At 48.8% G+C, this 24,193-nt stretch overlaps 1 protein-coding gene across 1 annotated transcript in view; it reads right to left on the reverse strand.

Moving 5' to 3' along the window:
* IGF2BP3 (insulin like growth factor 2 mRNA binding protein 3) overlaps positions 1-24,193 on the reverse strand; it is a 1,445,925-nt gene that overhangs the window by 1,306,618 nt on the left and 115,114 nt on the right. Inside the window, exon 2 of the mRNA XM_069648320.1 lies at positions 22,152-22,212. Coding sequence (XP_069504421.1) covers positions 22,152-22,212 — 61 coding nt within the window. The remainder of the gene's footprint in view (positions 1-22,151; positions 22,213-24,193) is intronic.

The raw sequence follows: 24,193 nt of genomic DNA on the forward strand, positions 1-24,193 counted from the left end.
GGCACCAGACAGAGAACCTCTTCCATTTGTGTCCATAGCACGAGAGTCGAGGATGCCCTGGCCTTTGCAAGCACCTACTTGCAGTCTGCCGCGATATTGTATCCTCCAAACTTTAGTGCTGCAGGAGCCAGGCCTGCCGGTTCAGCGACCCCCTTGTCGTGGTGGAGGATGGCACCTCCTTGTCTGGCGAGAAGACCCGGGTCCGTCGGCAGTTTGACTGGGGGGGGGGGGGATGCTGACATGTCCAGAAGGTCCGGGAACCAAATCTGCCTCGGCCACGCCAGTGCGACGAGGATCATCCTGCACCAGGACTGCGAGTTGACCGTTGAGTCGCAGCAGTAACGGCAACGGCAGAAACGCATACAGAATAGGCCGTCCCAGGGGAATGAGAAGGCACCGCCCATGCTCCGAGGCTGGAGAAACCTGCTGGCGAACCACCGGCACTTGGCGTTTGTCGCCGTCGCAAATAGATCGATATGGGGATTGGCCCATCGTCGGACTAGGCGATCCACTTGATCCTGCCACAGTTCCCACTCGTGGCACGAGCGCAGCTCCCTGCTGAGTGAGTCGGCGATGGTGTTCTACCAGAAACCTCCCCTGGGCGACGGCCCAGTGCCACAGATCCTGCGCTTCCTTGGATAGGGCTGGGATCTGGTCCCCCCCCCCCTGCTTCCAGATGTAGAACATCGTGGGGATGTAGTCAGTGAAGATCCTCATCACCTTGCCCTTGAGGGACGGAAGGAACGACCTGAGGGCCCAGAACACCGCTCAGAGCTCCAGGACATTGATGTGCAGAGACCTCTCCTGCGGGAGCCAAAGGCCTCTTGCATGGAGATTTCCGGTGTGCGCTCCCCAACCCTCCAGGGAGGCGTCCATCGTCACAGTTTCCGGATGTGCTGGGATCTGGAAGTCCATGCCCGCCGCTAGATGCACGTGGGTGCCCCACCAACGGATCACTTGGCGGAAAGTCTGAGTGAGATCCTGTCCTCGAAACTGCCTGCTGCTTGCATCCAACGGGCATCGAGGAACTCCTGCAGTGGTCGCATCCGCAGCCTGCATAGGTGCACGAGGTAGATGCACGATGACATGCCGAGTAGGGACTTGTTGGACCGCACCGTGGCCACCTCCATGGTCAACAGCCATTGTGCCATGCCCAGGATAGCCTTCTTCCTTTCCTCCGACGGGGAGACCAATCGCGCCATGGTGTCGAGTCTGGCTCCCAGGAACAGGGCGACTTGCAACGGTACCAAGTGGGATTTCGCAAAGTTGATCGAGAATCCCAGATCCGTGAGCAGTTGGGCTGTCTTTGCTGTGTGATCGACACAAATTCTCTTGACTTTGCTCTGATGAGCCATTCATCCAGGTAGGGGTAGACGTGAATCCCCTGCAGGCGCAGCCGAGCCGCCACTGGTGTCAGGCACTTGGTGAATACCATGGGCACCGACTTCAATCCGAAGGGAAGGGCTTTGAACTGGTAGTGCCTCCCCTGGACCACAAATGATAGGAATTTGCATCCTCCAAGTCCAACGACGATAGGAAATCGCCTCCCTCCAGCTGTCCCAGCACGTGCTGGAGGGTGACCATCGGAATTTCTGAGACTTGATGCACTTGTTTAGACGAAGGTCCAGGATGGGTCGCCACCCACCGGTCTTCCGGACGAGGAAGTACCGCGCATACACTCGAGCCCCAGAGCCTTTTTGGGACGAGTTCTATGGCTCCCTTCCTTAGCATCGCTTATACCTCCAGATTAGTTGTGGGACGTGGTTTTCCTTCCTGGCCACGGGTGGTATATGGGGACCCCTTCTCTGAAATTCCTGGGTGTGCCCGTGGGCCAGGGCATCTAGCACCCAACAGTCGGAGATGGACTAAAGGACTGCCGTCGTTGTTGAACACCCAAGGCCCGAGCCATCTCGGTGTCCGCTTTGATGGCCTGCAGTGACTCATCCGCTGTCTTGCCAAACAGGTTGTTCCCGTTGAAGGAAGGTCCAGAATCCTGGTCTGCACATCCTGGCGGAAATCGGTGGCATTGAGCCAGCCGTGCCGGCGAAGCCAAATGCTGTTGCCCATCTGGCGGAAGCCGGTGTCGGCGAGGTCTGCGGCCATCGTAATGGCGTGGTCCGAAGCCAACTCACCTTCCTGTAGGATTTCCAGGGCCTCAGCCCTCCCATCGTCCAGGAGGAAGTCCAGCAGTGGAGCGATCTCAAACCACAGCTCCCTGTCGTAGCGTGCCACAATTGCAAGGGCGTTGGCCGTTTTAATTGTCGTCGCCAGCAACGATCTGACCCGCTGTCCCATGGGGCCCAGTTTCTTTCCCTCGCCATCCGGAGGGGAGGTTGAAGCCGTCGCCCCCGTCACGTTCTTCTTGGCCGCCGCAGAGACAACTGAATACAGGGACGGCTGTGCCCTGAGGCACATGGGGGTGGAGTCCGGGACCCGGTACCTGTTTTCGTACCGGTCTCTCTTGGCAGGAGCCATGGACTGGTTCTTCAGGAGCACCAGCCCCTCATCCCAGATGTCGTCCAGTAACGGGACTGAGAGGGCAGTCTTCCTCTTGGCCTCCCGCCGTTGGTAGAGGAAACCTTCCTTCTGCCCTTCGGGGCAGAGCTGGAAGAGCTCAGATGCCCTAGCGATCATGGCGTGGAAGGAGCCAATTTTGACGGGAGGGGAGGCCCAAGCAGGTGGAGATGGAAGGTCCATTCCGTTGTCACCATCGTCGTATTCCGTCCCCGGCTCATCCGTCGGAGGAGGTGAAGGCTGTAAAGGAGGAGGGGGGGGCGAGTTCTCCGCTTGCTCGGCGAGCTTCCCGACAGTCCAGGCTCCGCTGGAGGTAAGGGCAACCTTGTCCTCATCTCCGTACACAAGGCCTGAATAGCCATCAAGATCACTCCTGAGTTGTCTTGTGGCATAGGCACCGGGAGCGACGGTTGGGGAGTAGGATCCTCCGTCCCCCTCCACGGCCCGCGGTTCCTCGTCGGCACCGCCATCGCTTTCTCTGTCCGCCTCGTCGGGATCCCTCCTATAGGACCGGACCTCCTCGAACTTCTTATCCAGGATCTTTGTGACACCGGCCAGATCCTCTTCACAGGTGGTATCTGTGTCTGTGTCTGTAATGGCTACTGCCCCCCCCCATCCTCCGCCCGGCGTTTCAAGGGGGTCTTATCAATAGGCTGAAAAAAGGATTCCCTCCGTGGTGGCAGGGGAAACTCTAGGCCCAGAAGTCGTTTCCACTGGGATAGCCTCCGCAGGCTTTGCCAAGGCCGCCATGACTCCCTCGATTGAGGCCTTAGCTGGGTGAATCAGGGCCTTCGCTACTTTAGGCGCGCCCGAGTCCTTCACCTGGGTGGGGGGGGTGGGAGCGGGGTCACCGCCTTGCTCCCCCTCGGCTGTCTCAGTCGGGATTGACCGGGACTTCTCCCGAAGCTTACCCAGGTTCTCAGATTTCCTCTTCCCCGAGCGTTGGCGATAATGCGCCCTGCCTGGCAGCCGAGGAGCCCGAACAATCGGCGCTTCCGGTACCCACGGACTGCTTTGCCTTTTGTTGGGCCCCCGTCGCCGGAGCGCCTTCAAAGGTCTTAGAAGACCGCTCAGACTTCTTCCTCTTCTCACCTGCTGCTGGGCTCTTTCCCTCCAGCCAGTTGGTGAGTCGAGTAAGACGATCCTTCATTATCTGTTCAGACATGTTCTTACAAAACGCACAGTCCTTCTCCACGTGCGACTTGTCATCGTGAAGGCAGTAGAGGCACCGAGAGTGCTCCTCCTCAAAGACGTTCTGTAGCCCGCATCCAGGGCAGCTCCTGAACAGCTTGGGTCCAACAGGCATCATGCCTCCTTTGTCATGACCAGGTGGGTAGGCCTCAAAGATCTTCTGGAATCCTTGGAGAAGTGGCAACTCGAAGAAAAGATGCCCTGGAGTGGCGTAGAAAGTTCGGAAAACGGGTCCCCATTAACCGGCAGTAGAGTAGGTGGAGCTTGAGGCTCGATTGACTGAAAATATAAGAGTAAACTCTTCCAGAAAACACAGTAAAAGCTCGAGAGCTAGAGCACGAGGACTCCCAACACTTGAACGTGCACTAAAAATCTGAAGATAGCTGCCAGAGGAGGGGCTTAGGTAGAGGGCAGTATGACCCAGAGACCAGTCATTGGTTACTAGTGGAAAGACAGTTGAGAAACAAAACTGTTTTTTTCTTTACCGAGGATTCCCAGCCTAACGACGGGGAATATTCATGAGCATGTGAATCCATGCCAGATCCCATGCTGGAGAACTTGGCAATACCGGCTGACACCTGAGCAGGAATTACATTGGACAGAATGCAAGGATCAGTGTTTTTTTAGGGTGCAGAGTTCTTGTTAAAACGGGGGGGGGGGGGCAACAATAGACTCTTGGTCAGCAGCATAAGTGTGTCAAGGGGGGGTGGGAGGGAGGACAAGTTGGACAAAACAGGAGGTTATCAGCCGTGATGTGACATTGAGATACCAATGAAAGACTACTGTTGAATATGAAAAAGTACATTGTACTCTGGGAGGCAGGTAAGATTTGGGAGAAAGTTATGTTTGGTAATGAGAGGTTTGAGTTGCTTTGGTAGCTGGGTGGAATGCTATGCTGTCCAAATACTTGCAAGTGTTTGGAAATAAACCTTTGCTTGTCCATCCTTCATGAAAACGATGAACAAGTTACTCTCTTACCTGGTAACGTTCTATCGATGATGATGTATTCCATATCTATGACAGTAATCACCACAGCTGTGCTGCTTCGGAAAATCTTTCGGCGTTTGCGTCCTGCGTCGATGTGCTGCCCTCGAGGACCACCTCCGACGGTCGACGTCACTGGATGCTATAAGTAGGACGCACGACGCCCGTAGCCTCAGTTGTAGTTTTTACCCAGAACGTGTGGCACCAGTCTTCTGCGAGTCTCACCACACAAAGCCTTGCGGAAACGTAAGCTGCAATCGCATAAGAAATTCTGTAGCGGGGAAGGCAGGGAGGGAGCGATCTGGAATACGTCGGACCATCCCATCGAAAGAAAGTTACCAGGTAAGAGAGTAACTTGTTCTTCGAGGGGATTGGGTCCTCCGACGTATTCCATACGTATGACAGACTCCCAAAGCAGTCCCAATGCAAGGAGGTAGGAAAAGAATTTAGAAAACAGAAATTTAGAATGCCCAATCAAATTGCAGAGTAAAGGACCGCCTTGCCAAAGACCAGATCTTGCCCCCGGATGGAATCGAGGGAGTAGTGACGTACAAAAGTATGTACCGAAGCCCAGGTGGCTGCATCACAGATGTTACGAATAGGAACACCCCTCTGTAGGGCAGTAGAGGCAGCCATACCCCTGGTAGAAAGGGCCCGTAAGCCGACCGGTGGGTCCTTACCCGCCAAGCGGTATCACTCAGATGGCCAAAATAATCCAGCGAGACAAAGTCTGTTTCGTCACATCTTGTCCCAAAAGCTTTCCAGCGTAACCAATGAAGAGTTGATAGTCCACTCTGACCCGGGATATGTGTGAACTATAAAAGCTGAACGCTCTCCTAGTGTCAAGCCTATGGAGCCTCTCCTCTTCCTTACCAGGATGTGGAGGAGGATAAAACACCGGAAGAACAACCTTCTGGCCTAAATGAAATTCCGACACCACCTTCGGAAGAAAGGAAGTATGAACTCTAAGGACAACCCTGTCCTTATGAAACACAGTGAAGGGTGGCTTAACTGAAAGTGCCTGTAACTCACTCAGCGAGCGTTTTAAGAGTTGGGCATGAATGCAAAGGCTCAAACAAAGCACCCATCAGAAACTTGAGAACAAGGTTCAAATCCCAACTGGGCACCCGGAAAGGTGACGGAGGGAACACATTAGTGAGCCCTTTCAGAAACTGAGAAATTAAAGGAATTTTAAAATAGGAACACTCTTCAGACGAGCGCTTAAATATAGACAGCGCCGCCAGGTAACCTTTAATGGTACCCACTTTAAGGCCCCTGTGGACCAAAGAAAGCAAAAAAAAAAAAAAGACAGAACCATGGGAATGTCACATGCAAAAGGATCCACATTCTTAACCCTGCACCAGTCGCAGAACTTAGGCCAACGGCAACAGTACAGGGACTTTGTTGTGGGCCGTCTGGCCGAGAGCAACACTTCCATCACGTCTTCAAGTAGGCCCCAATCCTTATACCTCAACCTTTCAGAAACCAAGCGTGAAGGGTGAGGGATCTGACCTCTGGATGGAGAACCTGACCCCTCTCCCGTGAGAGCAGATCGTCTCAGTAGGGAAGACGATGTGGAGGACAGATGGACAAGTCGAGAAGGTCCGGGTACCACGTCCTCCGAGCCGACGCCGGAGCAATGAGGATCATCCGGGAACCAAACCTCCATAACCTCCGCAGTACTTGCGGGATGACGGGGACTGGAGGAAACGCGTACAGCAGTGGGAATTACCACTCCACCACGAACGCGTCTCCTAAGGCTCCTTTTGGAGGAAATTCCAGCGAGCAGAACCTCTCGCACTTCCGGTTGACACTGGAGGCGAAGAGATCCACTTGCGGGGTCCCCCAAAGGGCAAGGATCTCCAGGAGAATCTCCTGAGCCAACTCCCACTCGTGAGAGATCGCGCTCTGCCTGCTCAGAGCGTCCGCCGCCTCGTTTGTCTCCGGCCAGATGAACTGCTGAGATCGAAACTTCCTGCTGGATTGCCCAGAACCAGAGCTGCATCACCTCCCTGCACAGAGGAAGTGACCCTGCCCCACCCTTTTTGTTGAGGTAGTGCATGGCCACCGTGTTATCCGTCAGGATCAGGACATTCTTCCCTCGCACAGTCGGCAGAAAAGCCTTCCAGGCTAGCCTGACGGCCCTCAGCTCCAACAGACTGATATGGAGTCTGGACTCCAGAGACCAACAACCGTTTACTGTCAACTTGTTGGCGTGAGGGATGTGTCCATCGCGATCGTCACCTCCGGCCAGGGTAGCCAAAATGGAGCCCCCTTCATCCGATTGTCGTCGACGGCCCACCACAGAAGGTCCTCTGCGACTAAGGATGGCACCTGAACAGGGTCTGACATCCTGCCGGAGGACTGAGACCACTGGAGCTTGAGTGCCCATTGCAAAGATCTCATCCGCAACCTGGCCTCTGGCACCAGAAGAATGCAGGTTGCCATGAAGCCGAGAAATCTCAAGAACTCGAACGCTGGGAGACTCTGGGCAAGCTGAAACTTGTGCACCATCTGCTGAATGTGATGAGCCCTCACCTGGGGAGGAAAACACTGCCAAAGGGACGTGTCAAGCACTGCTCCGATGTACTGGAGCCTCTGAGTTGGTGACAAATGGGACTCCAAGTTGAGGGAGAAGCCCAGCTTGTGGAGGGAGTGGCAGGTGACTGACAGATGATCCAGGACTTGCTCGGGAGAGCGCACCCTGATCAATCAATCATCCAGGTAGGGGTAGACGTGAATCCCCCTTTCCTGAGGTGCGCTGCCACCACTACCATGAGCTTGGTGACGACCCTCGGGCGGAGGTCAATCTGAACGGCAGGACCCCAAACTGAAAGTGCGAGTCGCCAACCACAAACCTCAGGTACTTCTTGTGCTTTGGATGTATCGGCACATGAAAATAAGCGTCCTTGAGGTCGAGAGACACAACTAGTCCTGAAGTTGAAGGGCCTGGAGGACTCGAGAGAGAGAGAGAGAGAGAGAGAGAGAGAGACCATCTTGAACTTGTCCTTCCTGAGGAGTTTGTTCAAATCACGCAAGTCCATGATGGGTCTCAATCCCCCGTCTTTCTTGGAAATCAAAAAATAAGGGGAATACCATCTCTTGTTCCTCTCCGCTACAGGCACCAGTTCTATGGCGCCTTTCTCCAGCAGGGATTGAATTTCCTGCTCAAGGAGCGGATCCTGACTCTTCAAAGAGAGATTCCCCGGTGGATTGTCTCGAGGCCACTGCCGGAAAGGAAGACAGTAGCCGCGGGTTATGATCTCAAGAACCCACACATCTGAAGTAATGGTGCGCCACTCTGCAAGATGCTGTGCCAGCCTTCCCCCAACCGGTGAACCATGGGACATGGCCTCATGACTGAGCTGAAGCGGCTGCGGCGTTGCCTGAGGGCAAAGAGGCATCTGCCCGAGCGGCCTTGGCACCTCGAGTACCTAGTTTTCCACCTCTGGCCCTCCTACGGTTGCACCTTTGACTGGCAGCTCCTCTCGCTTTACCAAAGGATGAGTATTAACGAAAGGAACCTCCCCTCCATTGCTGTCCCCTAGGACGAAAAGGCAGAGGTTGTCGAACTGCAGCGCCCAACGACTTTGCTGCAGCTTTTGAGGGCTGCAACCTCTCAAGGCTCTCGTCAGCCTTGCTACCAAGAAGATGTTCCCCGTCAAAGGGCATGTTGAGGTGCCAGGACTGCACATCAGGAGCAAACCCCGACTTCCGCAACCACGCAAACCTGCGTATCACGGTGCTCGCCGCCATGGACCGGCTGACGCAATCTGCCATGTCCAAACCCGACTGAACGGCCTCACATGGCATCCTTGCCATCCTGAACCATGGCAAGGAAACCATCCCGTTCTTTCCCCTTCAGGAATATGTTCAGCCGCTAAGGAAACAGTTCCACAGAGTGCATGAAACGTGACAAGGCACATACAGAGTTGGCGGTCTGAAGCGGCATACCCCCTGAAGAAAACACTTTCTTCGCCCAGCCGTCAAAACGCTTGTCGTCCCTATCAGGAGGGATGGTAAGATACGACGCCTGCTTTGCCGGGGCTGTAGCCGCCTGCACCGCCAAACTCTCCGGAGTGGGGTGCTTGGACAAGTAGCAGGGGTCACTACTGGCTGGCCGGTATTTTCGCGGCAAAGACTAGCCCACTGCCGGGAGACTCTCCGGAGCAGTCCAAGCCGCCGCCGCCCTCCTCTGTAGAGCCATATGAAACGGCAGTACCGGGTCAGTTGGTGGACCAAGATCGAGAATATCCATAAGGTCATCCTGAAGAAACTCCCCGGGGGAGCAGACCATCCCAAGTACTCGGTGACCCTCGACATAAGGCGCCGGTACGAGGAGTCGGCATGAGTGCCAGGCTCAAGCCTACAAAACTCCACCTCCGGAGAGGTGTCTAACCCACTAGCATCGTGCAGGGACTGCCTCAGGTCTTCAAATTGGCTATGGCCCAAGAGAATCTCATCCGGCACCGTATTAGGAACCATGCCATCATCAGAGCCCTCATCCACCTCTGAAATAAACTCAAGATGGCGGTAAGAAGGCACAGAATGTGAACCAAAGCCATGCTTGACCTTGGCTAGAGCCTTTCTAGGGGGGTTCCTCCGAGCCTCGGAGTACCCCCGTCAACATAGCCTCGAAAGGCATCGAGTGAATCAGCGTTGACGCTGAACGCGGCGCCGACAGCATCAATGGCGTCGACACAGGCCGAGGCCGGAGCCCCTAGCGTGTCCTTGGACAGCCTAGGCGCCAACGACTTCTTCGGAGGGGGGGCCTCGAAAGAGTCCGTCGACGACCTCGGCACCACCGGACGTCTTCCTCGAAGACGTCACAGGTTCACAGTCTCGACCGGGACCTGGACCGGGCATGACGAGAACGATTCCCCTTGTCCGAGCGGGGCCTCTCCCGCGAAACGTGCCGACCACCCGAGCCCGAAGGCGTGCGAGTGGTGTCTCTCGACCGATCACGACCGACCCCACTCTAAGGCGAAGACGGACCGGTGCCCTGCGATTCAAGAATCGCTAACATTTACTTCCTGAAGTAAGCCCATTCCTCCGCCGTCGCCTGCTTGGTATGGTAAGCGACCCGCCGACGTGCGGAATCCTCGGCAGACGACGGGGAAGGCAACCGATGACAGCGCTTCCGGGAGTGCCTCGAAGAGGCAGGACAGACTCCGGGACCGAGACCCACTGGAATCCGACGACGATGTGGAGTTGCCTCTCGAACCGTCCGTCGAAAGCCCTGCATACCTCGACGTCCGTGGCTTAGACACCTTACCTACCGATAACTTCTTCTTGCGCTCCTGCAAGGCTTTAGACGTGAGCAACTGGCAGTCGACAGTCATCCGTGTCATGGGCTTCCGCGAGGCACCAGAGTCAGGCGTTGTGAGAGTCCGTAACCGACATCTTGGACCCACAGTCCCCGCACTTCTTAAAGCCCAGACACGGTGTGGAAGACGAGGTAGACATCTTCACGAAGAAAAGGTCACAAAACGAAACAGGTTTGAAGAACCGAGAAAGAACTCCAAAGAGTTGAGGCGTGCCGAGATCTCCGAGGCGAACACGTTCGCGGAAAAAACGGAACTGAGGCTACGGGCGTTGTGCGTCCTACTTATACCCTCCAGTGACGTCGACCTTCGGAGGAGGTCCTCGAGGGCGGTGTATCGACATCGACTCAAAGATTTTCCGAAGCAGCACAGCTGTGACGATTACTGTCATAGATATGGAATACGTCGGAGGACCCAATCCCCTCAAATGGATAATTACTGTTGACAACGTTTTGCCTAGGATGATTTACATCCGAATTGCAAAGTGAGGAACCATGAAACATGTGCTTAAATCCCAGCTTCGATAATTGACCAAATGTGACACTGGGAAAATCACTTTGTGTGCTTTAGTTTCATTAGCTTGGTATTTTGGGTCTGCTAGAAGGGTGCACTCTTTAGTTACATTAACATCTCCTCAGTATAGGAGCAAGATTATTTTTTAAAGAGCATATAAGAGAATGAATTATGCACAGACAAAGGTTCCAAACTGAAAGTGTGCCATGGTTGGAGGATGCAAATATCATGAACCACATCAAAATACTGGATCATAATTCAGTAAATCCCCATCACAGTATATTGTCACAAAGAAATGAGGACCTCAAGAAGTCCTGGATCCCGTGCAACAAGGACTCCCCCACCAGCTTGACGAAGTGCCTGGGGAATCGAAGATGGCCACCACTGCATCGAAGAGAAAAAACAGCGACTCAAATGCTCCGATTGGACACACCTAGCTGAAAGGGCCCAGGAAGCACCAAGCCGGGATGCGCAGCCGACAGGCAGAGAAAACTGGCATAAGGATGCAAATGCACTCTGCGGGCACAGCCCAGCCACACCGAATAATAATGCTTTGCATCCAACCCCATGTGCCTGAGGGCAGAACAGTGCAAAAGGTAAGCCATGTGTGACCACTGCTGATGTGTGAGATTATAGACCAGACTAGCTGCACAATGCCACCTTTACAGCAGCCTACTCCACCTTAACTGTGAAATCCACATACCCTTACCCAAACCCACCCCCTTCCTTATGCCATTTGCAACACCGCGCCCAAGCCGCTAGCAACAGCCGGCCACCACACCTCAGCGTACCCCTCTTGCTCGAAGGCATGCTCCCAATCCACCAAGTCTCAGAACCATGAGCCATGTCGGCCATTGGCCTCGACTCAACACACTACGGGCAGGGCACACTCCTATCCCACGCCCATCTTGGAGCTACAGAGCATGGTCTAAGACAGCCCCAGTAGCCATGTCTATGCACACGCTCTGTAACCCCCTTCTATCCATGTGACAAATATCAATTTGCACCAAAGAATGCGCAATCAACCCACTACTTCCCACTTAATAGCAGCACCTGCTGTGACCCATATACCTTCCCAGAACCACAATCTCGCTCAGTCTATACAGAGCCCAACACTGCCTGGCAATCACAATGGCTCTTGCCAGACCTCAGGCTCCTCCAAAAGAACATCAACTCCGCTTAGACAATAGGAAATCTGCCCGATGGCTGCCTCACGTTCCGTGAAATGTATGCATGTTCAGACACCTATTAAAAACACTGCATTCAATGATGTTTTGATCATGTGCAACAAGTATGTACCCCCCCCCCCACTCCAGGCCATCCATTCCCGTATAACAGGAAGTATCCTGGGAGACGTCAAGGCCACAATCTTCCACGCCTCAGACATCACGAAGACCTCACATAGCGCCACCAGTACCGGGATCTGCCTGCTATCTGCTCAGACTGTCCCAACCCTGCCCTATGCGATCCCCAAACCTACCCACCTAGCCAGCCTGGACCACAGTATCTCTAGTGAACATCCCAACTTCAAATCTGCAGTGCAAATCATGGAACAAATCTCTACCAAACAGGTTGCTAATTTGATTAATGATGCCCACAACTGCTCTATGACTAAGCACGGCCGTAACTTACCTGCCACCCACTAGGACCATATTAAATGCTAAGCCCTCCACCCATGATGCTCCAACTGGCCATTGACCCCCAACTCTGGGAAATGTGTCACCAATATTGCTAATAATGCCTGTAATCGTCTTGCGATAGTTCCGTTACCCTTCCTCAGCCGCAATTCTCCTGGCACAAACTAGCACCATTCTAGATGTTAAGCCCAAGGCCCACATTGCCTCCAATTGGAACTATGATGTGTGTGCCTCAAAGTCTATGGAATGGGCTGTCAATATTCTTAATGCCTCAATGACTGACACCACTGCAGCAACTTTCCTGGCACCCACTAGCACAAGCTTAGTTTTCAAGCCCTCCTCTTATGTTGCCCCCCTGTTATGTTGTTGCGCCAAAATCCATGAAATGTGTTGCTAGTATTGTTAGTGGTGCCTCCAACTGTGACCATGCCTCAGCCTCATCACTGGCCCCTACTAGCACTGTACCAAATACTATCCTTACATCCTGCAATGTCCCCAACTGTAACATTCAGGCCTCCGTCCACAAACCCTACGACAAATGCGGCCAGTACTATTGAAACCAAAAAGCCTATTAAGCCTAAAAGGACCTTAAGCCTATTGTACCGTCTCTTAATCTAGCCTTGGCGAATGCCTGCTCACTTCCTGCCCGCTACCTGGACATACATGACCCAACTATAGGCAATCTTGACCCCTGGCTGAAACATAGTTGCGTCAGGCCTAGCTCTCTCCCTTGCCATCCCGACAGGTTACACCATCTATAGGAACGACAGACTGAACACCATAGGTGGTGGAAGTTGCCCTAATAGTAAAAGACCACCTGAGCATAAGGCCATTCGCCCCCACCCTCAATGCGATCTGTGACATCAGTGAAACGGACCACATCCCCCACCAACACAATCACAGTCCATGTTATCCATCGCCCATCAGGCCCACCCTGACCATTGAGGAAGCCCTTCTGCACACATTAAGAGACAAAAGTAAAACCTCCTCGAAAAGCGTACTCTTCTGCAACCTCAATCTGGGCCTCAACTACACCACTGACCTTCAGGCAACTGTTTTGGCCAATTCCCTAAAAGCGCTCGAGTTCAGCCAACGTTAAAGGTCGCATCCTGGACTGGATCGCTGACCTCAACTGCCGCATTGAGATCCAATCCAATGCTCCATGACTGTGGTCTGACTACTTCACTATCCCACTGAACCTGCATTCTAAATCCTGGAGTGCTCCTTTACCAGGGTCCCTCGCAAGTAGATCCCGCAAATTGACCAAAGATAGCATCCTATCCCTTCTCGATTCGCTCAAACTGGAGCACCTGGGCTCATAAGATCCTAATTTTCTAGCAGAATACTATGTTAAACCCTTAACTATTGCTGTGGCCTCTATCGCCTTCTGGTACCTAAAAAAGCAAAACCAGCGGGTCACCCAGGACCTCCTTGAACTTAGAACTAAACAATGAAACCTGATGGAAGAAATCCCCTTCAGACGCCAACAGGTGTTCACAGCACACTAAACAATATAAAAAAAAGCCATCATCCTTGCTAAAGCTACCACCTTTAATACTAGACTAGCCAACGCTAGATCAGACTCCAGAGAACCATTCATCATACTTGGGGAATTGGGAGCCCCCACCGCCCAGCCTTCAACCCTCACTAAAGACCTATCATGGTGTACTAATTTACAGAATGGCATGCTACTAACGCTACATGCAAAAATGGTTACCAAGTGATCCACACTGAAATCCATCTGCCCCGGAATCACTTGAAACTGCCACCCTTACAACCACTTGCCAAGACACAGCTGTTCCGCTTCCAAAAAAAAAAAAACTCTGAATCAGAGATTCAGAAGCTCAGTCACCATTCATCACAGCCTTTATCAACACCGCCTTTTAAATAGGCATAGTACCTTTCAGCCTTAAAGAAGCATGGGTTCCACCCCCTCCTAAAAAAACCTTCCCTCAGCCCGGCACTACCGAACTATCGCCACGGCTCCCTTCCTTCTAATAATTCTGGACAGCACAGCCTCTCTCCAGATTCAGCACCATTCCAACAATATCATGGGAGTCCAACAGTCAGTCTTCGGTCCGGCCCATGGCCAGCAATAAAAAAAACAGACGAGATCAGGGACAGAGGGGAACATGCCTTGATCCTCCTAGACCTGTCCGCTGCCTTTGACTTAGTGGACCATGAAGTCCTCTGCCACCATTGCCTCCTTCCTGAACGGGAGAACAATTAGAGTATTCGCTGATGCCAGTGCTCCACCTGTCCATTAAATGTGGAGTTTACAAAGCCACGGTTAGACCTATATTGCCTCAGCACAGCCTACACCACCTATGCCGATGTCATGCAAATACTCCTCCCCATCTTCGGTGATTACGATAATGACGCACACACCCTGAGCTCAGCATACGCAACTATCCAAGCATGGATGGCAATGCATGGCCTCCATCTTAACGACAAGACGATAGCTCCTTTTCGGACTATCAACACTGCTAAAAATAACTTGGACCTAAAATACACTGCTTTCGTCATCAATGGCACCCAGATCCCAGTCTCCCCAGCGGTAAAAACACTGGTAGTGTATCTCAACGCTACCTTTACCTGCCAAATCAATGCCATCGCCTCATCGGCAGCGTACACATCTGAACTGTTAAATGCTGCCAGATCAGAAAGCAAGTGACTCACAAATAAAGCTACTTTTTTTAAAGACGCGTTTATATCTATGAAGTCTTAGTGGAAGAAGAAAACAAAAGTGAATTTGCATTCTGGGACTTGTAGTCTTGCATTCAGGTTGGGACAAAGTTAAACAATTCTCTCGCCTAGATTTGTCCTCTTCATCACTTGCTAGATCATCTTTCTGTTTTGTCTTTCTGACCATCAGTTATTTTTTAAAATTTGTTTCTCATTACATCTTCTGGTTTCTATGGCTAGCCCACTTTTTTCATCTACTGTTCTATATTTAGATAAAGAATCACTAAAATGTGGTTTTACCAAGACCATTAGATCAGGCGTATGGCCTTCCCTCTGTTCTATTACGGTCTCTGACCTTATAGTGCATGTGCTAAAATTAATACGCTCATTAATACCATTCTCCTGTTCAGACCTGGGTGTAAGACAAATGTCAGAGGTCACATTTTCATCTTCCTCCAATTAATTTTCCACCTCTTCTCATCGAATTGTTTTGATTTGCTTTGTCATCGTTTCTCATATTTATCATTTTCTGCATTTGCTGGAAATGTTCAAACTTTTAGAAATGTCCTTTTACCTGCCGTTTGTTTATTGAATTTTAATTTGTTTTTTGATTTTCTTATTATTCTTTGTATTGTGTCTTTTGTTGCTATGTTTCCTCTGTGGTTGAAATATACCACACACATCTTGTTCTTGCATTATTATATCAATCTCACTTTTCTTGTTAGGATCCCTTTCGGGTGACTGTTCTATTCTCACGCTATAGGCTCTGTTCTCTCCTGCAGCAATATTATCTTCTGTACTGTCTCTCTACCCCCGTACTCTTCCTGTGTTAAATCGATCAGGCATAATCTCAATATTAACCTCATGCCCGACCCAGTGTACACCCGGCCTCCAAAACAGAACAAATTCTCTCATGCATCCGTTGCTGCATTCTCAAGTTTGATTTCATTCCCGAAAAACTTGTTCAAACTTTGTGCTTAAGATTGCCAAAGTTTCAACATTATTCTCTATTTTAAGATCCACATGTTCGTATATTTTCGTTGGTCCGAATAACCCAGAATTCATGGCTGCAAGTGTATTATCGTATGAAGGCATGTTTGGGTTTTTGAAGCCGAATGATGGTCTCAGGGTGGGGCGAATGTAGGATTCATCTGTTGATACGGAAGAGTTTAACAAAAGATTAAACTCTTATCTCCTATCTAATATGGGAGAAGCAGATAGGTTGGAGTCATTACGCATCCCCTTTTTAATGCGCGGTCCCGCAACTTGGCGATTGTGTGTTTCAGGCACTAACACATCACCACTTGTCTCACAAGCTATACTATCACAATTAGACCCTACATGTATATTATTGTTGGTACTATTTTCTTCGTCTGCAGTTTTACCATCGTTGCTACTTACCATCTCATCTCATTCAAATCGCCATCTTTAACAACTTATTTGTTTTGGGGAGGGAACTTTCCATCACAACTTCAGAATACAGTCTCGGTATAACCATATTATCGTGTACTTGGACAAAAATTACATCATGAGTGTTCTGGCACAATACTGATCATGTTTGTACTCGTGGCCTGATCTTTCGTTCCCAACAAGTCACTTACTTTCCCCATGTGCTTGGGTGTTGATTTCCATAAGTTCTGCATTAGTTCTATGCCGATGCAACTTGAGTCGGCACTATTGCCATGTCTCGTTCCTTTGATCTCGCGTTGTGCCTGGAAATATTTGCAGTCAGTTTCCTCCAGCTGGAGACCAGAACATTCTAATATCAGCGCTAGCTGATTAAGAACGACTCGCACTCCAGGCTTTGTCGCCGCCTTTCGGTATATTTGCTCTCATTCTCGCTCTTCGCCCCTCCCAACAGGAGTGGCTGTCGGTACTTTCATATCATCCGCGGACCCGGCGGGCATGTTGGTTTTAAGCGTGTACATCAGACACAAGCTTGCCAAGAAAAGTCACGCGTTTTAGTCCGTACAAAAGGATTTTCCAATTCAAACCCAGTAAAGACTACATCAGCGAATGCCTCAAGGGTTAAACAGCCAAACAGCCCTCGCTCTCAGCACTCCCTTGAAGTGCGTGCGCAGAAGCTCACATGCACAAGTTTAAGTATGCCTCTGGGTAATAGAGCGCAGAGCCTAGATCTAAACAGATAGAAACCGAGTTTTAGTATCCCTTATTCATACGTATATCAGTAATATAGTCAGAGTCCAATCTTCTTCTAAGTCCTAGCGGGTAGTCCACGTTTATCTCACTGCTGCCAAGCCAAAATCACCAACAGCGTTCCCAGCCGAGCAGCACGAACATCACTCCCTGTCAGCACTCCCTTGAATTCATTGGATATTGGGATTCCAGAACAATGGATTCTCACTGCACCATCTGAAAGCTCTGTTACAGGAGCTGCACCAAAAGGCTCTAGGGACCCATGCAGACCACTTTCCTACACCCAACTGTTTACGTCCTTTCCCACTCACGGAGTACAAAACGTTCCACATAGACAATTCACACCAAGGATAGGGGCCACAACCATGGGGTGAATCCACAGGCCCACAGAGACTAAGTTAATTTACATGACTTCACATGTGAATATATGTTGTCCTATTTCTCCCCTCTCCAAAATTCTGGAATGTGTGGTGTATGGTCAAATTTATACTTTTCTTGTCCACAGTTCTACTTCCTGTTCATTAGTCTGGGTTTGGTCCATCCCACTGAAACTGTCGAACAATTAATTTCTCACTGCGCGCCGCTCCAAACTACGATATATACTTATAATCTTGGATCTCTGTGCGGCCTCGGATGCTGATCTCCCTATTCGGTTATCTCGCTTGCTCTTATTCTCATCCACTGCTTGAAAGGTTTTTACTACGATCTAATTTTCCCCTCATATTTCTAACACTGCGCAAGCTTTAAGGCTGCCACACTGTCTTCCTTTATTCTTTCGCAACTTTATTATTGTCACTCTTCTCAGAGTGCCAGCCTATGAATTTGTTCCTCTTCCATTTATGATTGCCATATGTATTTTCTGCCTCCCTGCTCCTTTTTTTGGCTTCCTTTCGATTTATTTCCCTTTCTGGTCTACAAATGTCTTCAGGTCTGGCTACCCTCATCTTTCCTCTATTTTTTATGCTAACAAGTACTGAGCCTGCTTCATGCGCCTGTTTTCTGGATTGAGCCCATGGAAATTTAGGTATAGTACTTTTTCGTTCTCTCACTTCTGGCTCCCAAGTACTGGATTTAATTACAGGATTTTAAATTCAGATTCGATGAGCAGGAGCTAAAACCAGCTCCTCGTGTCAGGTATCACCCAGTAGTCAGGAGCTGCCACTAGGGGAACCATGAGAGAGTACCCCGCGCACTGCACCTCTAACTTTCACATGACCTGCATATGCCAAGTTTTTGCACATTACACATGGATGCATAATATTTAAAATGTCTTACTTGTTATTTATTTACATTCTAAACCACTCCAGTTAATGTCACACATGCATGTAAGGCACCAGTTGTCCTGGGGAGCCAGGAGTAGCTCCTGGGAATTGTTTAAGATATCTAGGGTCTACACTAGGGCAGAAGCTAAATAGCTCCCAGCGATTTCGAACCCTGAATTACCTCTTGACATTCAATCCTTTTCCTATCCTTAACTCCCTATTCAAATATAACCCTTCTTTATTTTAACTTTATACAGGTTTTTTATAAATATACATTACATATTGTACCACTGATTCACATTGCACAGTGCTATTGCTTATGCGCTATATAAAATTCAAATCAAATACAAATATATTGCTTTGGATGAGCTTACTGCCATTATGAGACATTTTCTAAATACATAGGGTCTCCAACCTACTCCTTCCACCACAAAATATTCTCTCTGTAGGCTAGGATTTGCTTACTTACATAAAAAAGGTATGGTATTAATGCAACTTTACAACACCCCAGCCTTTACAAGGAGCACTGCCCCCATATCAGCGGTTAGTTTATGTGGTGTCCGGTCAAAGGGTCGACTACAAAAGGATCGAATGCAATAGGGACGAAAACAAAAGGATTGAATTTTGTTTTTTTAAATTATATATTTTTTGGGGTTTTCGTACAGGTAAAAAAAGTGGTTTTTAACCACAAAAAAAAATGTTTTCAATCCTTTTGTTTTCAGTCCTTTTGAATCGATCCTTTGACCTATAACCAGTTTATGTTGGGGATAATGGATTGAAAGAGGTCTTCCATGTACTTTTAACTCTTCCTTTATGTTATATTGTTACCTATACCACCATAATATTTTACAAACTTGTCCCATAATTAATTTACTTTCCTCCATGTGTTTAATGTCAATTTGTATGCCTATTTTTTTTAATGGATTGAATGGCTTGCCACCTTCATTAGTTCCTCCAACGGATGCATTTTATCACCACAAAGACATACCAAGCCTCGTTACATTTGATATATGATATATGATATTTATAATGCGCCTGTACACGTGTTTCTAGGAGCCACAAGACAAGGGAGGGAAGACAGGGCAGACAAGACAAATGATCCTACTAGGCCTTGGGACATTGGGATCGTGCAAGTATGACAACGAGAAGTGCAGGGGAAAGGTGGGGAGGAGTTGTGTGATCAGCGCAGCTCGGGGTAAGGGCGGCGCAGGGTTATTGTGGCGCGGCTGTAAGGTTTACAGTTACAGCCCCTAAGTGCACGGTAGGCCCAGGAGGCAGTGTAAGGAAGACTGGTATTGGAGGAGTCTGGTACCCAGTGAGTCTCGGAAGGTACCAATCAACCGGTCAGCGCCATAGACCGGTAAAACAGATAGCAAGGAAGTGAGAGAAAACGCAGAGGCGAAAAGGAAGGTCTTGAGCCGCGTCTGGAACTTTAGGTGATCCGGCTCAAGTTTGAGATGGGCAGGGAGGCTCCAGAGAACACATCTACCCCTCCACCCCCACTCTTTGCTTGGAGAAGCGTCTGATCCTCAGAGTTAGAGGTAGCTGGGGGAAGGGCTCTCGAAGGAAGTTACTTAGGCAGATAGTTGGCTATTCTGAGGGCCCGGCCCCAGAAGGCCCTGTGGGTGATGCAGTGGGCTTGAACTTGTTCCATGCCGCCAGTGGAGAGATTTCAGGGCAGGAGAGATGCAGTCGCAGCAGTCCTGTTCTGGATTAGATTCAGGCGGCAAAGAGTAGAGTTAGGAAGTTTACAAAAGACTGTTGAAGTAGTCCACCCTGGAAAGAACCATGGCTCTGGAGACGGTGAACTTCTGGGTGAAGGTGAGAAAAGGTAGAATACCCCAGAGGAGGTGCAGCTGGAAGTGGGCCTTCTTGGCAAGGTCTGTGATGTGAGGCAGGAAGGCAAGAGTGGAGTGGAAGATGACACCAAGGTGTTTTGCCTCACGGGAAAGAGGGAAAAGGACCAAAAGAGGGCGGCCAGAGTGCAAGGCATAAAATAAGCAATGCCGTGGAGCAATTTGCTATGCAATTCTGTAAGTTTGCTAATTAAATTGGCACTTGTGTAGCAAAGTTAGCTATTTAAGTTACCCTGTTGAATGAAAGCACAGCTCACCCTGCATTCCTCTCTTGCCTTCAGAGCGCTCTCCACCCTCTTTTCTCTGTTCACTGCAAGTTTAAAGGGGCTAAGGAAGAGAGTGCAGCAGTAATCATCCCCTTCATTCATGTGCCAAAATGCCTGTGTGGGAGTGCTACGCACATTTTATATTTATTTTTCAAATAATTGCAAACCAGCAATAATCGGGATAATCCTGTTATTAAGCTAACTGTATCCTGTCTGCCAAAGTCCAGTATGTGTTAGTTATTTTTTGGTTTAAAGGCTTTCAATTCCTTTTCTAAAAATGCCATCCGTTACATAATGCAGTATTGCTACTGTAAAACACTGCATTGTATCCATGCTTTACAATGAAGTGTATCTAAATATCAGTGCCCACTAGAGTTAATTTTGTTGGGGGAAGATGCATCATATTGACGAGTGGACACCTTTGAAAATGTATATGACCACACACCCACATGCTTTGATGGCAAACCTAGTTCAGTGCCTGCTGGTTACATACAGCTTGCAACTGGTGCTCAACCCATGAGCTGATACCATACTCCTTCACATTCTGTCTTACATGTTGGTTTATACTCGCTACCCTGAAAGTGAGATGGCCGCAAACTACAATATTCTGCCTAGTTTGCCCAGTTCTCTGCCTGCTATGCCATCCACTCTGCTTAGTCTTTTACATAATGAATACACAAAGCTAACTTGATATAGCGCTCAATAGTTTCATCCGGTCTGTACATCTACAGACCTACTGCAAATCTGTACAATGTAGTTGGCCTCCAGAGCTCACTTTGCTCTATGATTATTATTGCATTTTATATTTGCACCTGCAGAAGAGAGCTGGCCAAACTGTTTTAAGAGCCTTTCTATCATATCTATTTGTGTCCATTCATGCAGCCAACGTTTTTACAGACTCATCCAGGGCCCGCAAAGTATTTTCGCCCAGTTGAGTAGATTTTTAAGAAGGGCCAGTACCATTTGCAGGGGATGATGCAAACTTATTTAAACTTTACTTTGTTTGCAGTAAATGTCAAATACAAGTTCACTGTGCATGGCTGGCCTCTGGGTGGGAGCAGTGTGCCAAACTAATGTACGTTTGTGGTGACATGAACCATTTTACAGAAAGAATCTGCAAAGTATACAAAACTGCTGCATTGTTGCTCATTTTATATCTTGGGTACAAGTATCTTTTGATGGCATTACAAACATTAGTACAAACTTGCTAATCAAATGTGTTTGTTTGCTAATCAAGATAAATTTAATTAGCAACCTCTGCTAATCAGTTTTTGAAAACTAATTCATGCCTTGGAGTGAGAGGGGAAAGCAGAAGCAGGGGTCCCAAGGAGAATGCCAGTGGCATTCAGGCAGAGATGGTTGGAGGCGCACCAAACCTGAATCGCGGATAAACAATCAGGAATGAGCGTGGAAGCAGAGGAGGTAGAGGGTAGCCTGAAAGAGAGCAGAATGTCATCCGCAACACTGAAAAGTTAGAAGAGGCGGTGGAGATAAGATGGGTATAATAAGTTAGTTCAAACATTTTGTATCTGGAGTTTGTTTTCTCCTGCATTGATCCAACACCAGTGATTATTTCGTGCCATCAACCAAGCAATCAATGGGTTCTAAAAATCACTTGAAAATGCTTTTACAGTCAGTCTTCTCGGAGTCCTGTCTGCCCTAAAATAGCTCACTTCCCAACAAGTCTTAAACATATTCCAATGTGGTCCCAAGGCAAAACAGCAGAATGAAACATTAAATTATATTGAAAGTAAGCATTTACCTTTGCCTTTTCGGTACTGAATGTTCAACTTCAATTATCTTCCCTTGGAGTTCAATTTTGCCTGGAAAAACAATAAAATGTGTATTACAATACATATATGTGCAAAACCCATTATTTGGCTGCTTAGCAGCTGTCTGGGTGAGACAAAGTGACAGACTATACAGTGGGTGCAGAACTTCCTACTCCTGGGTTCTAGAGCACCAATGGTTAACACTATTTTAGCCAGCCCTCTAGATAAGGTGCGTATTTAGAGCTTTACGTACAGAAATGTTGTAAATAGGTCCATTTAAATTCTTCCTTGCGCACCACTTACACAGGCTATTTAAGGCAGCACCCCCATAAATCAAGGAGCTCACTGGTGAAAGCCTGGCTAGCAGCAGCTTGCAAATACACTCTTTACTTTCGCTATCCAAAGACGCAACTGGGATGAGTCCTGGTCTGTTTAATTTTTTTTAACACTCCTCTGTTAATGATTTGCTCAAGAGAATAATTGGAGTAATGTAAAAGGGAATTTGTATTTTGTTCACTTTGTTCAACTGCTTGCATTTCGTAGGTTACAGCGTTATTAAAGCATCTTGAATCATGAACATGCTTTTAACTTAGACACATGCAGTATTGTGTAAAATTAAACTTTTCTTAAACAAGGGCTGCATTTCTGCTTAATTTTCCTCGGTCTTAATCTGCTTTAATAGATGCAGCGCAGTTGCAGCAGCATCACAGAAGCACATCAATTGCATTCAGTGGCTTGGGGTTCTTGATCTCTTGAAGTTTTGAGCAAGCAATTGTTTGGCTTTTGCGAGAAGGAAAACCTTTTAGGCCATAGTTGTTTTCTTAGATAGCAACAAACAGCTAGGCATGTGGTCTGAACTTAAACTCCCTTTCTGACAACCCACTGCAAGCAGGTATGATGGATACAGGTAGAAGCAGAGCTGTATATATTTTCAGTGGCACAGATTTTACTGGTACCTCTCAACAGGACTGCTAAATATTGAGGCAAAGTAGCCCAACTCATCAGCGGCGCTGCTAGACGCATGTCATGGCACAATGCCAAATATTCACAGCAGGGCTGATTGCATCATGCCCACATTTCTTAGCAGGACTGCTATGTTTTGAGACAGTACCCCAATTTCTTAACAGAGCTGCTTTAATGACAAAGCACGAACATTGGCGTTGGCATTTTCTGCAGCGAGCTAAAGTACTGAGCAAACACTGAGGTTTTTTTCCCCCACCAACCTCCTGAACTGGTGTGATCCACACTGGCAGACATTGTGAGTAGATGGCATTGCTGTCATATACTTCAATATCTTCTACTCAGTCTTGCACTATTCAAAACGTCTACTTCTCCCATGTCAGATTACTGAGTTACACTGCCAAAAATCTAGCACATTTCAAAGCCTCATTATGAATCTCCCGACTCATGTAGGATAGTCCTAACAGGATTAGAGCTCTTGACAAGCCATTTATGTCAGGAAAGTCTCACATGGAACTGCCAGTGCTCTAACCCCATGTGCCTTTCAGTGTATACAGCCGGTTGAGAAAGGCAGCCGAGTGAGTCAATAACCCTGCTGCAGCGATTATTGTGTAACCTGTTGGTTCAAATCCCGTTGATAGGCGAGTTAATGAGTCTGCATTAGAGGTGTGCGTTTAAGATGCAGGTAATATTCAATTGTTAACTTGACTTTTGACTTATCAAAAGGACTACTAAATGTTCAGTGATTCAGAACACAAATCAGGGCTGCTACGCTTGTAATAGCTCAGAACACACAGCTCATATAGGCTCTTATACTTGAAATGGCATACAGTGTCGATAAAGCATCTGCATTCAAGCAAGTGCTGCATCCAGTCAGACAAACCTCCAACTCCATCATTCCCATCCTAATAGCCAAAAGAAAAATTGCACACATCTAAAAAGGGAGCACCCAATGGTAATAATGCATTTTCTATTGGAAAATCTAGTGCAGCATCAGCTTTTTGGATATTTATTGGTGCCATGTTAAAAGGGAAAAGAAAAAAAAAAAAACGAGAGGAAGAGCAACTCTGAA

This window comes from Ambystoma mexicanum, chromosome 2q, assembly GCF_040938575.1.
Source record: "Ambystoma mexicanum isolate Mex_15411 chromosome 2q, UKY_AmexF1_1, whole genome shotgun sequence".
Lineage (NCBI taxonomy): Eukaryota > Metazoa > Chordata > Amphibia > Caudata > Ambystomatidae > Ambystoma > Ambystoma mexicanum.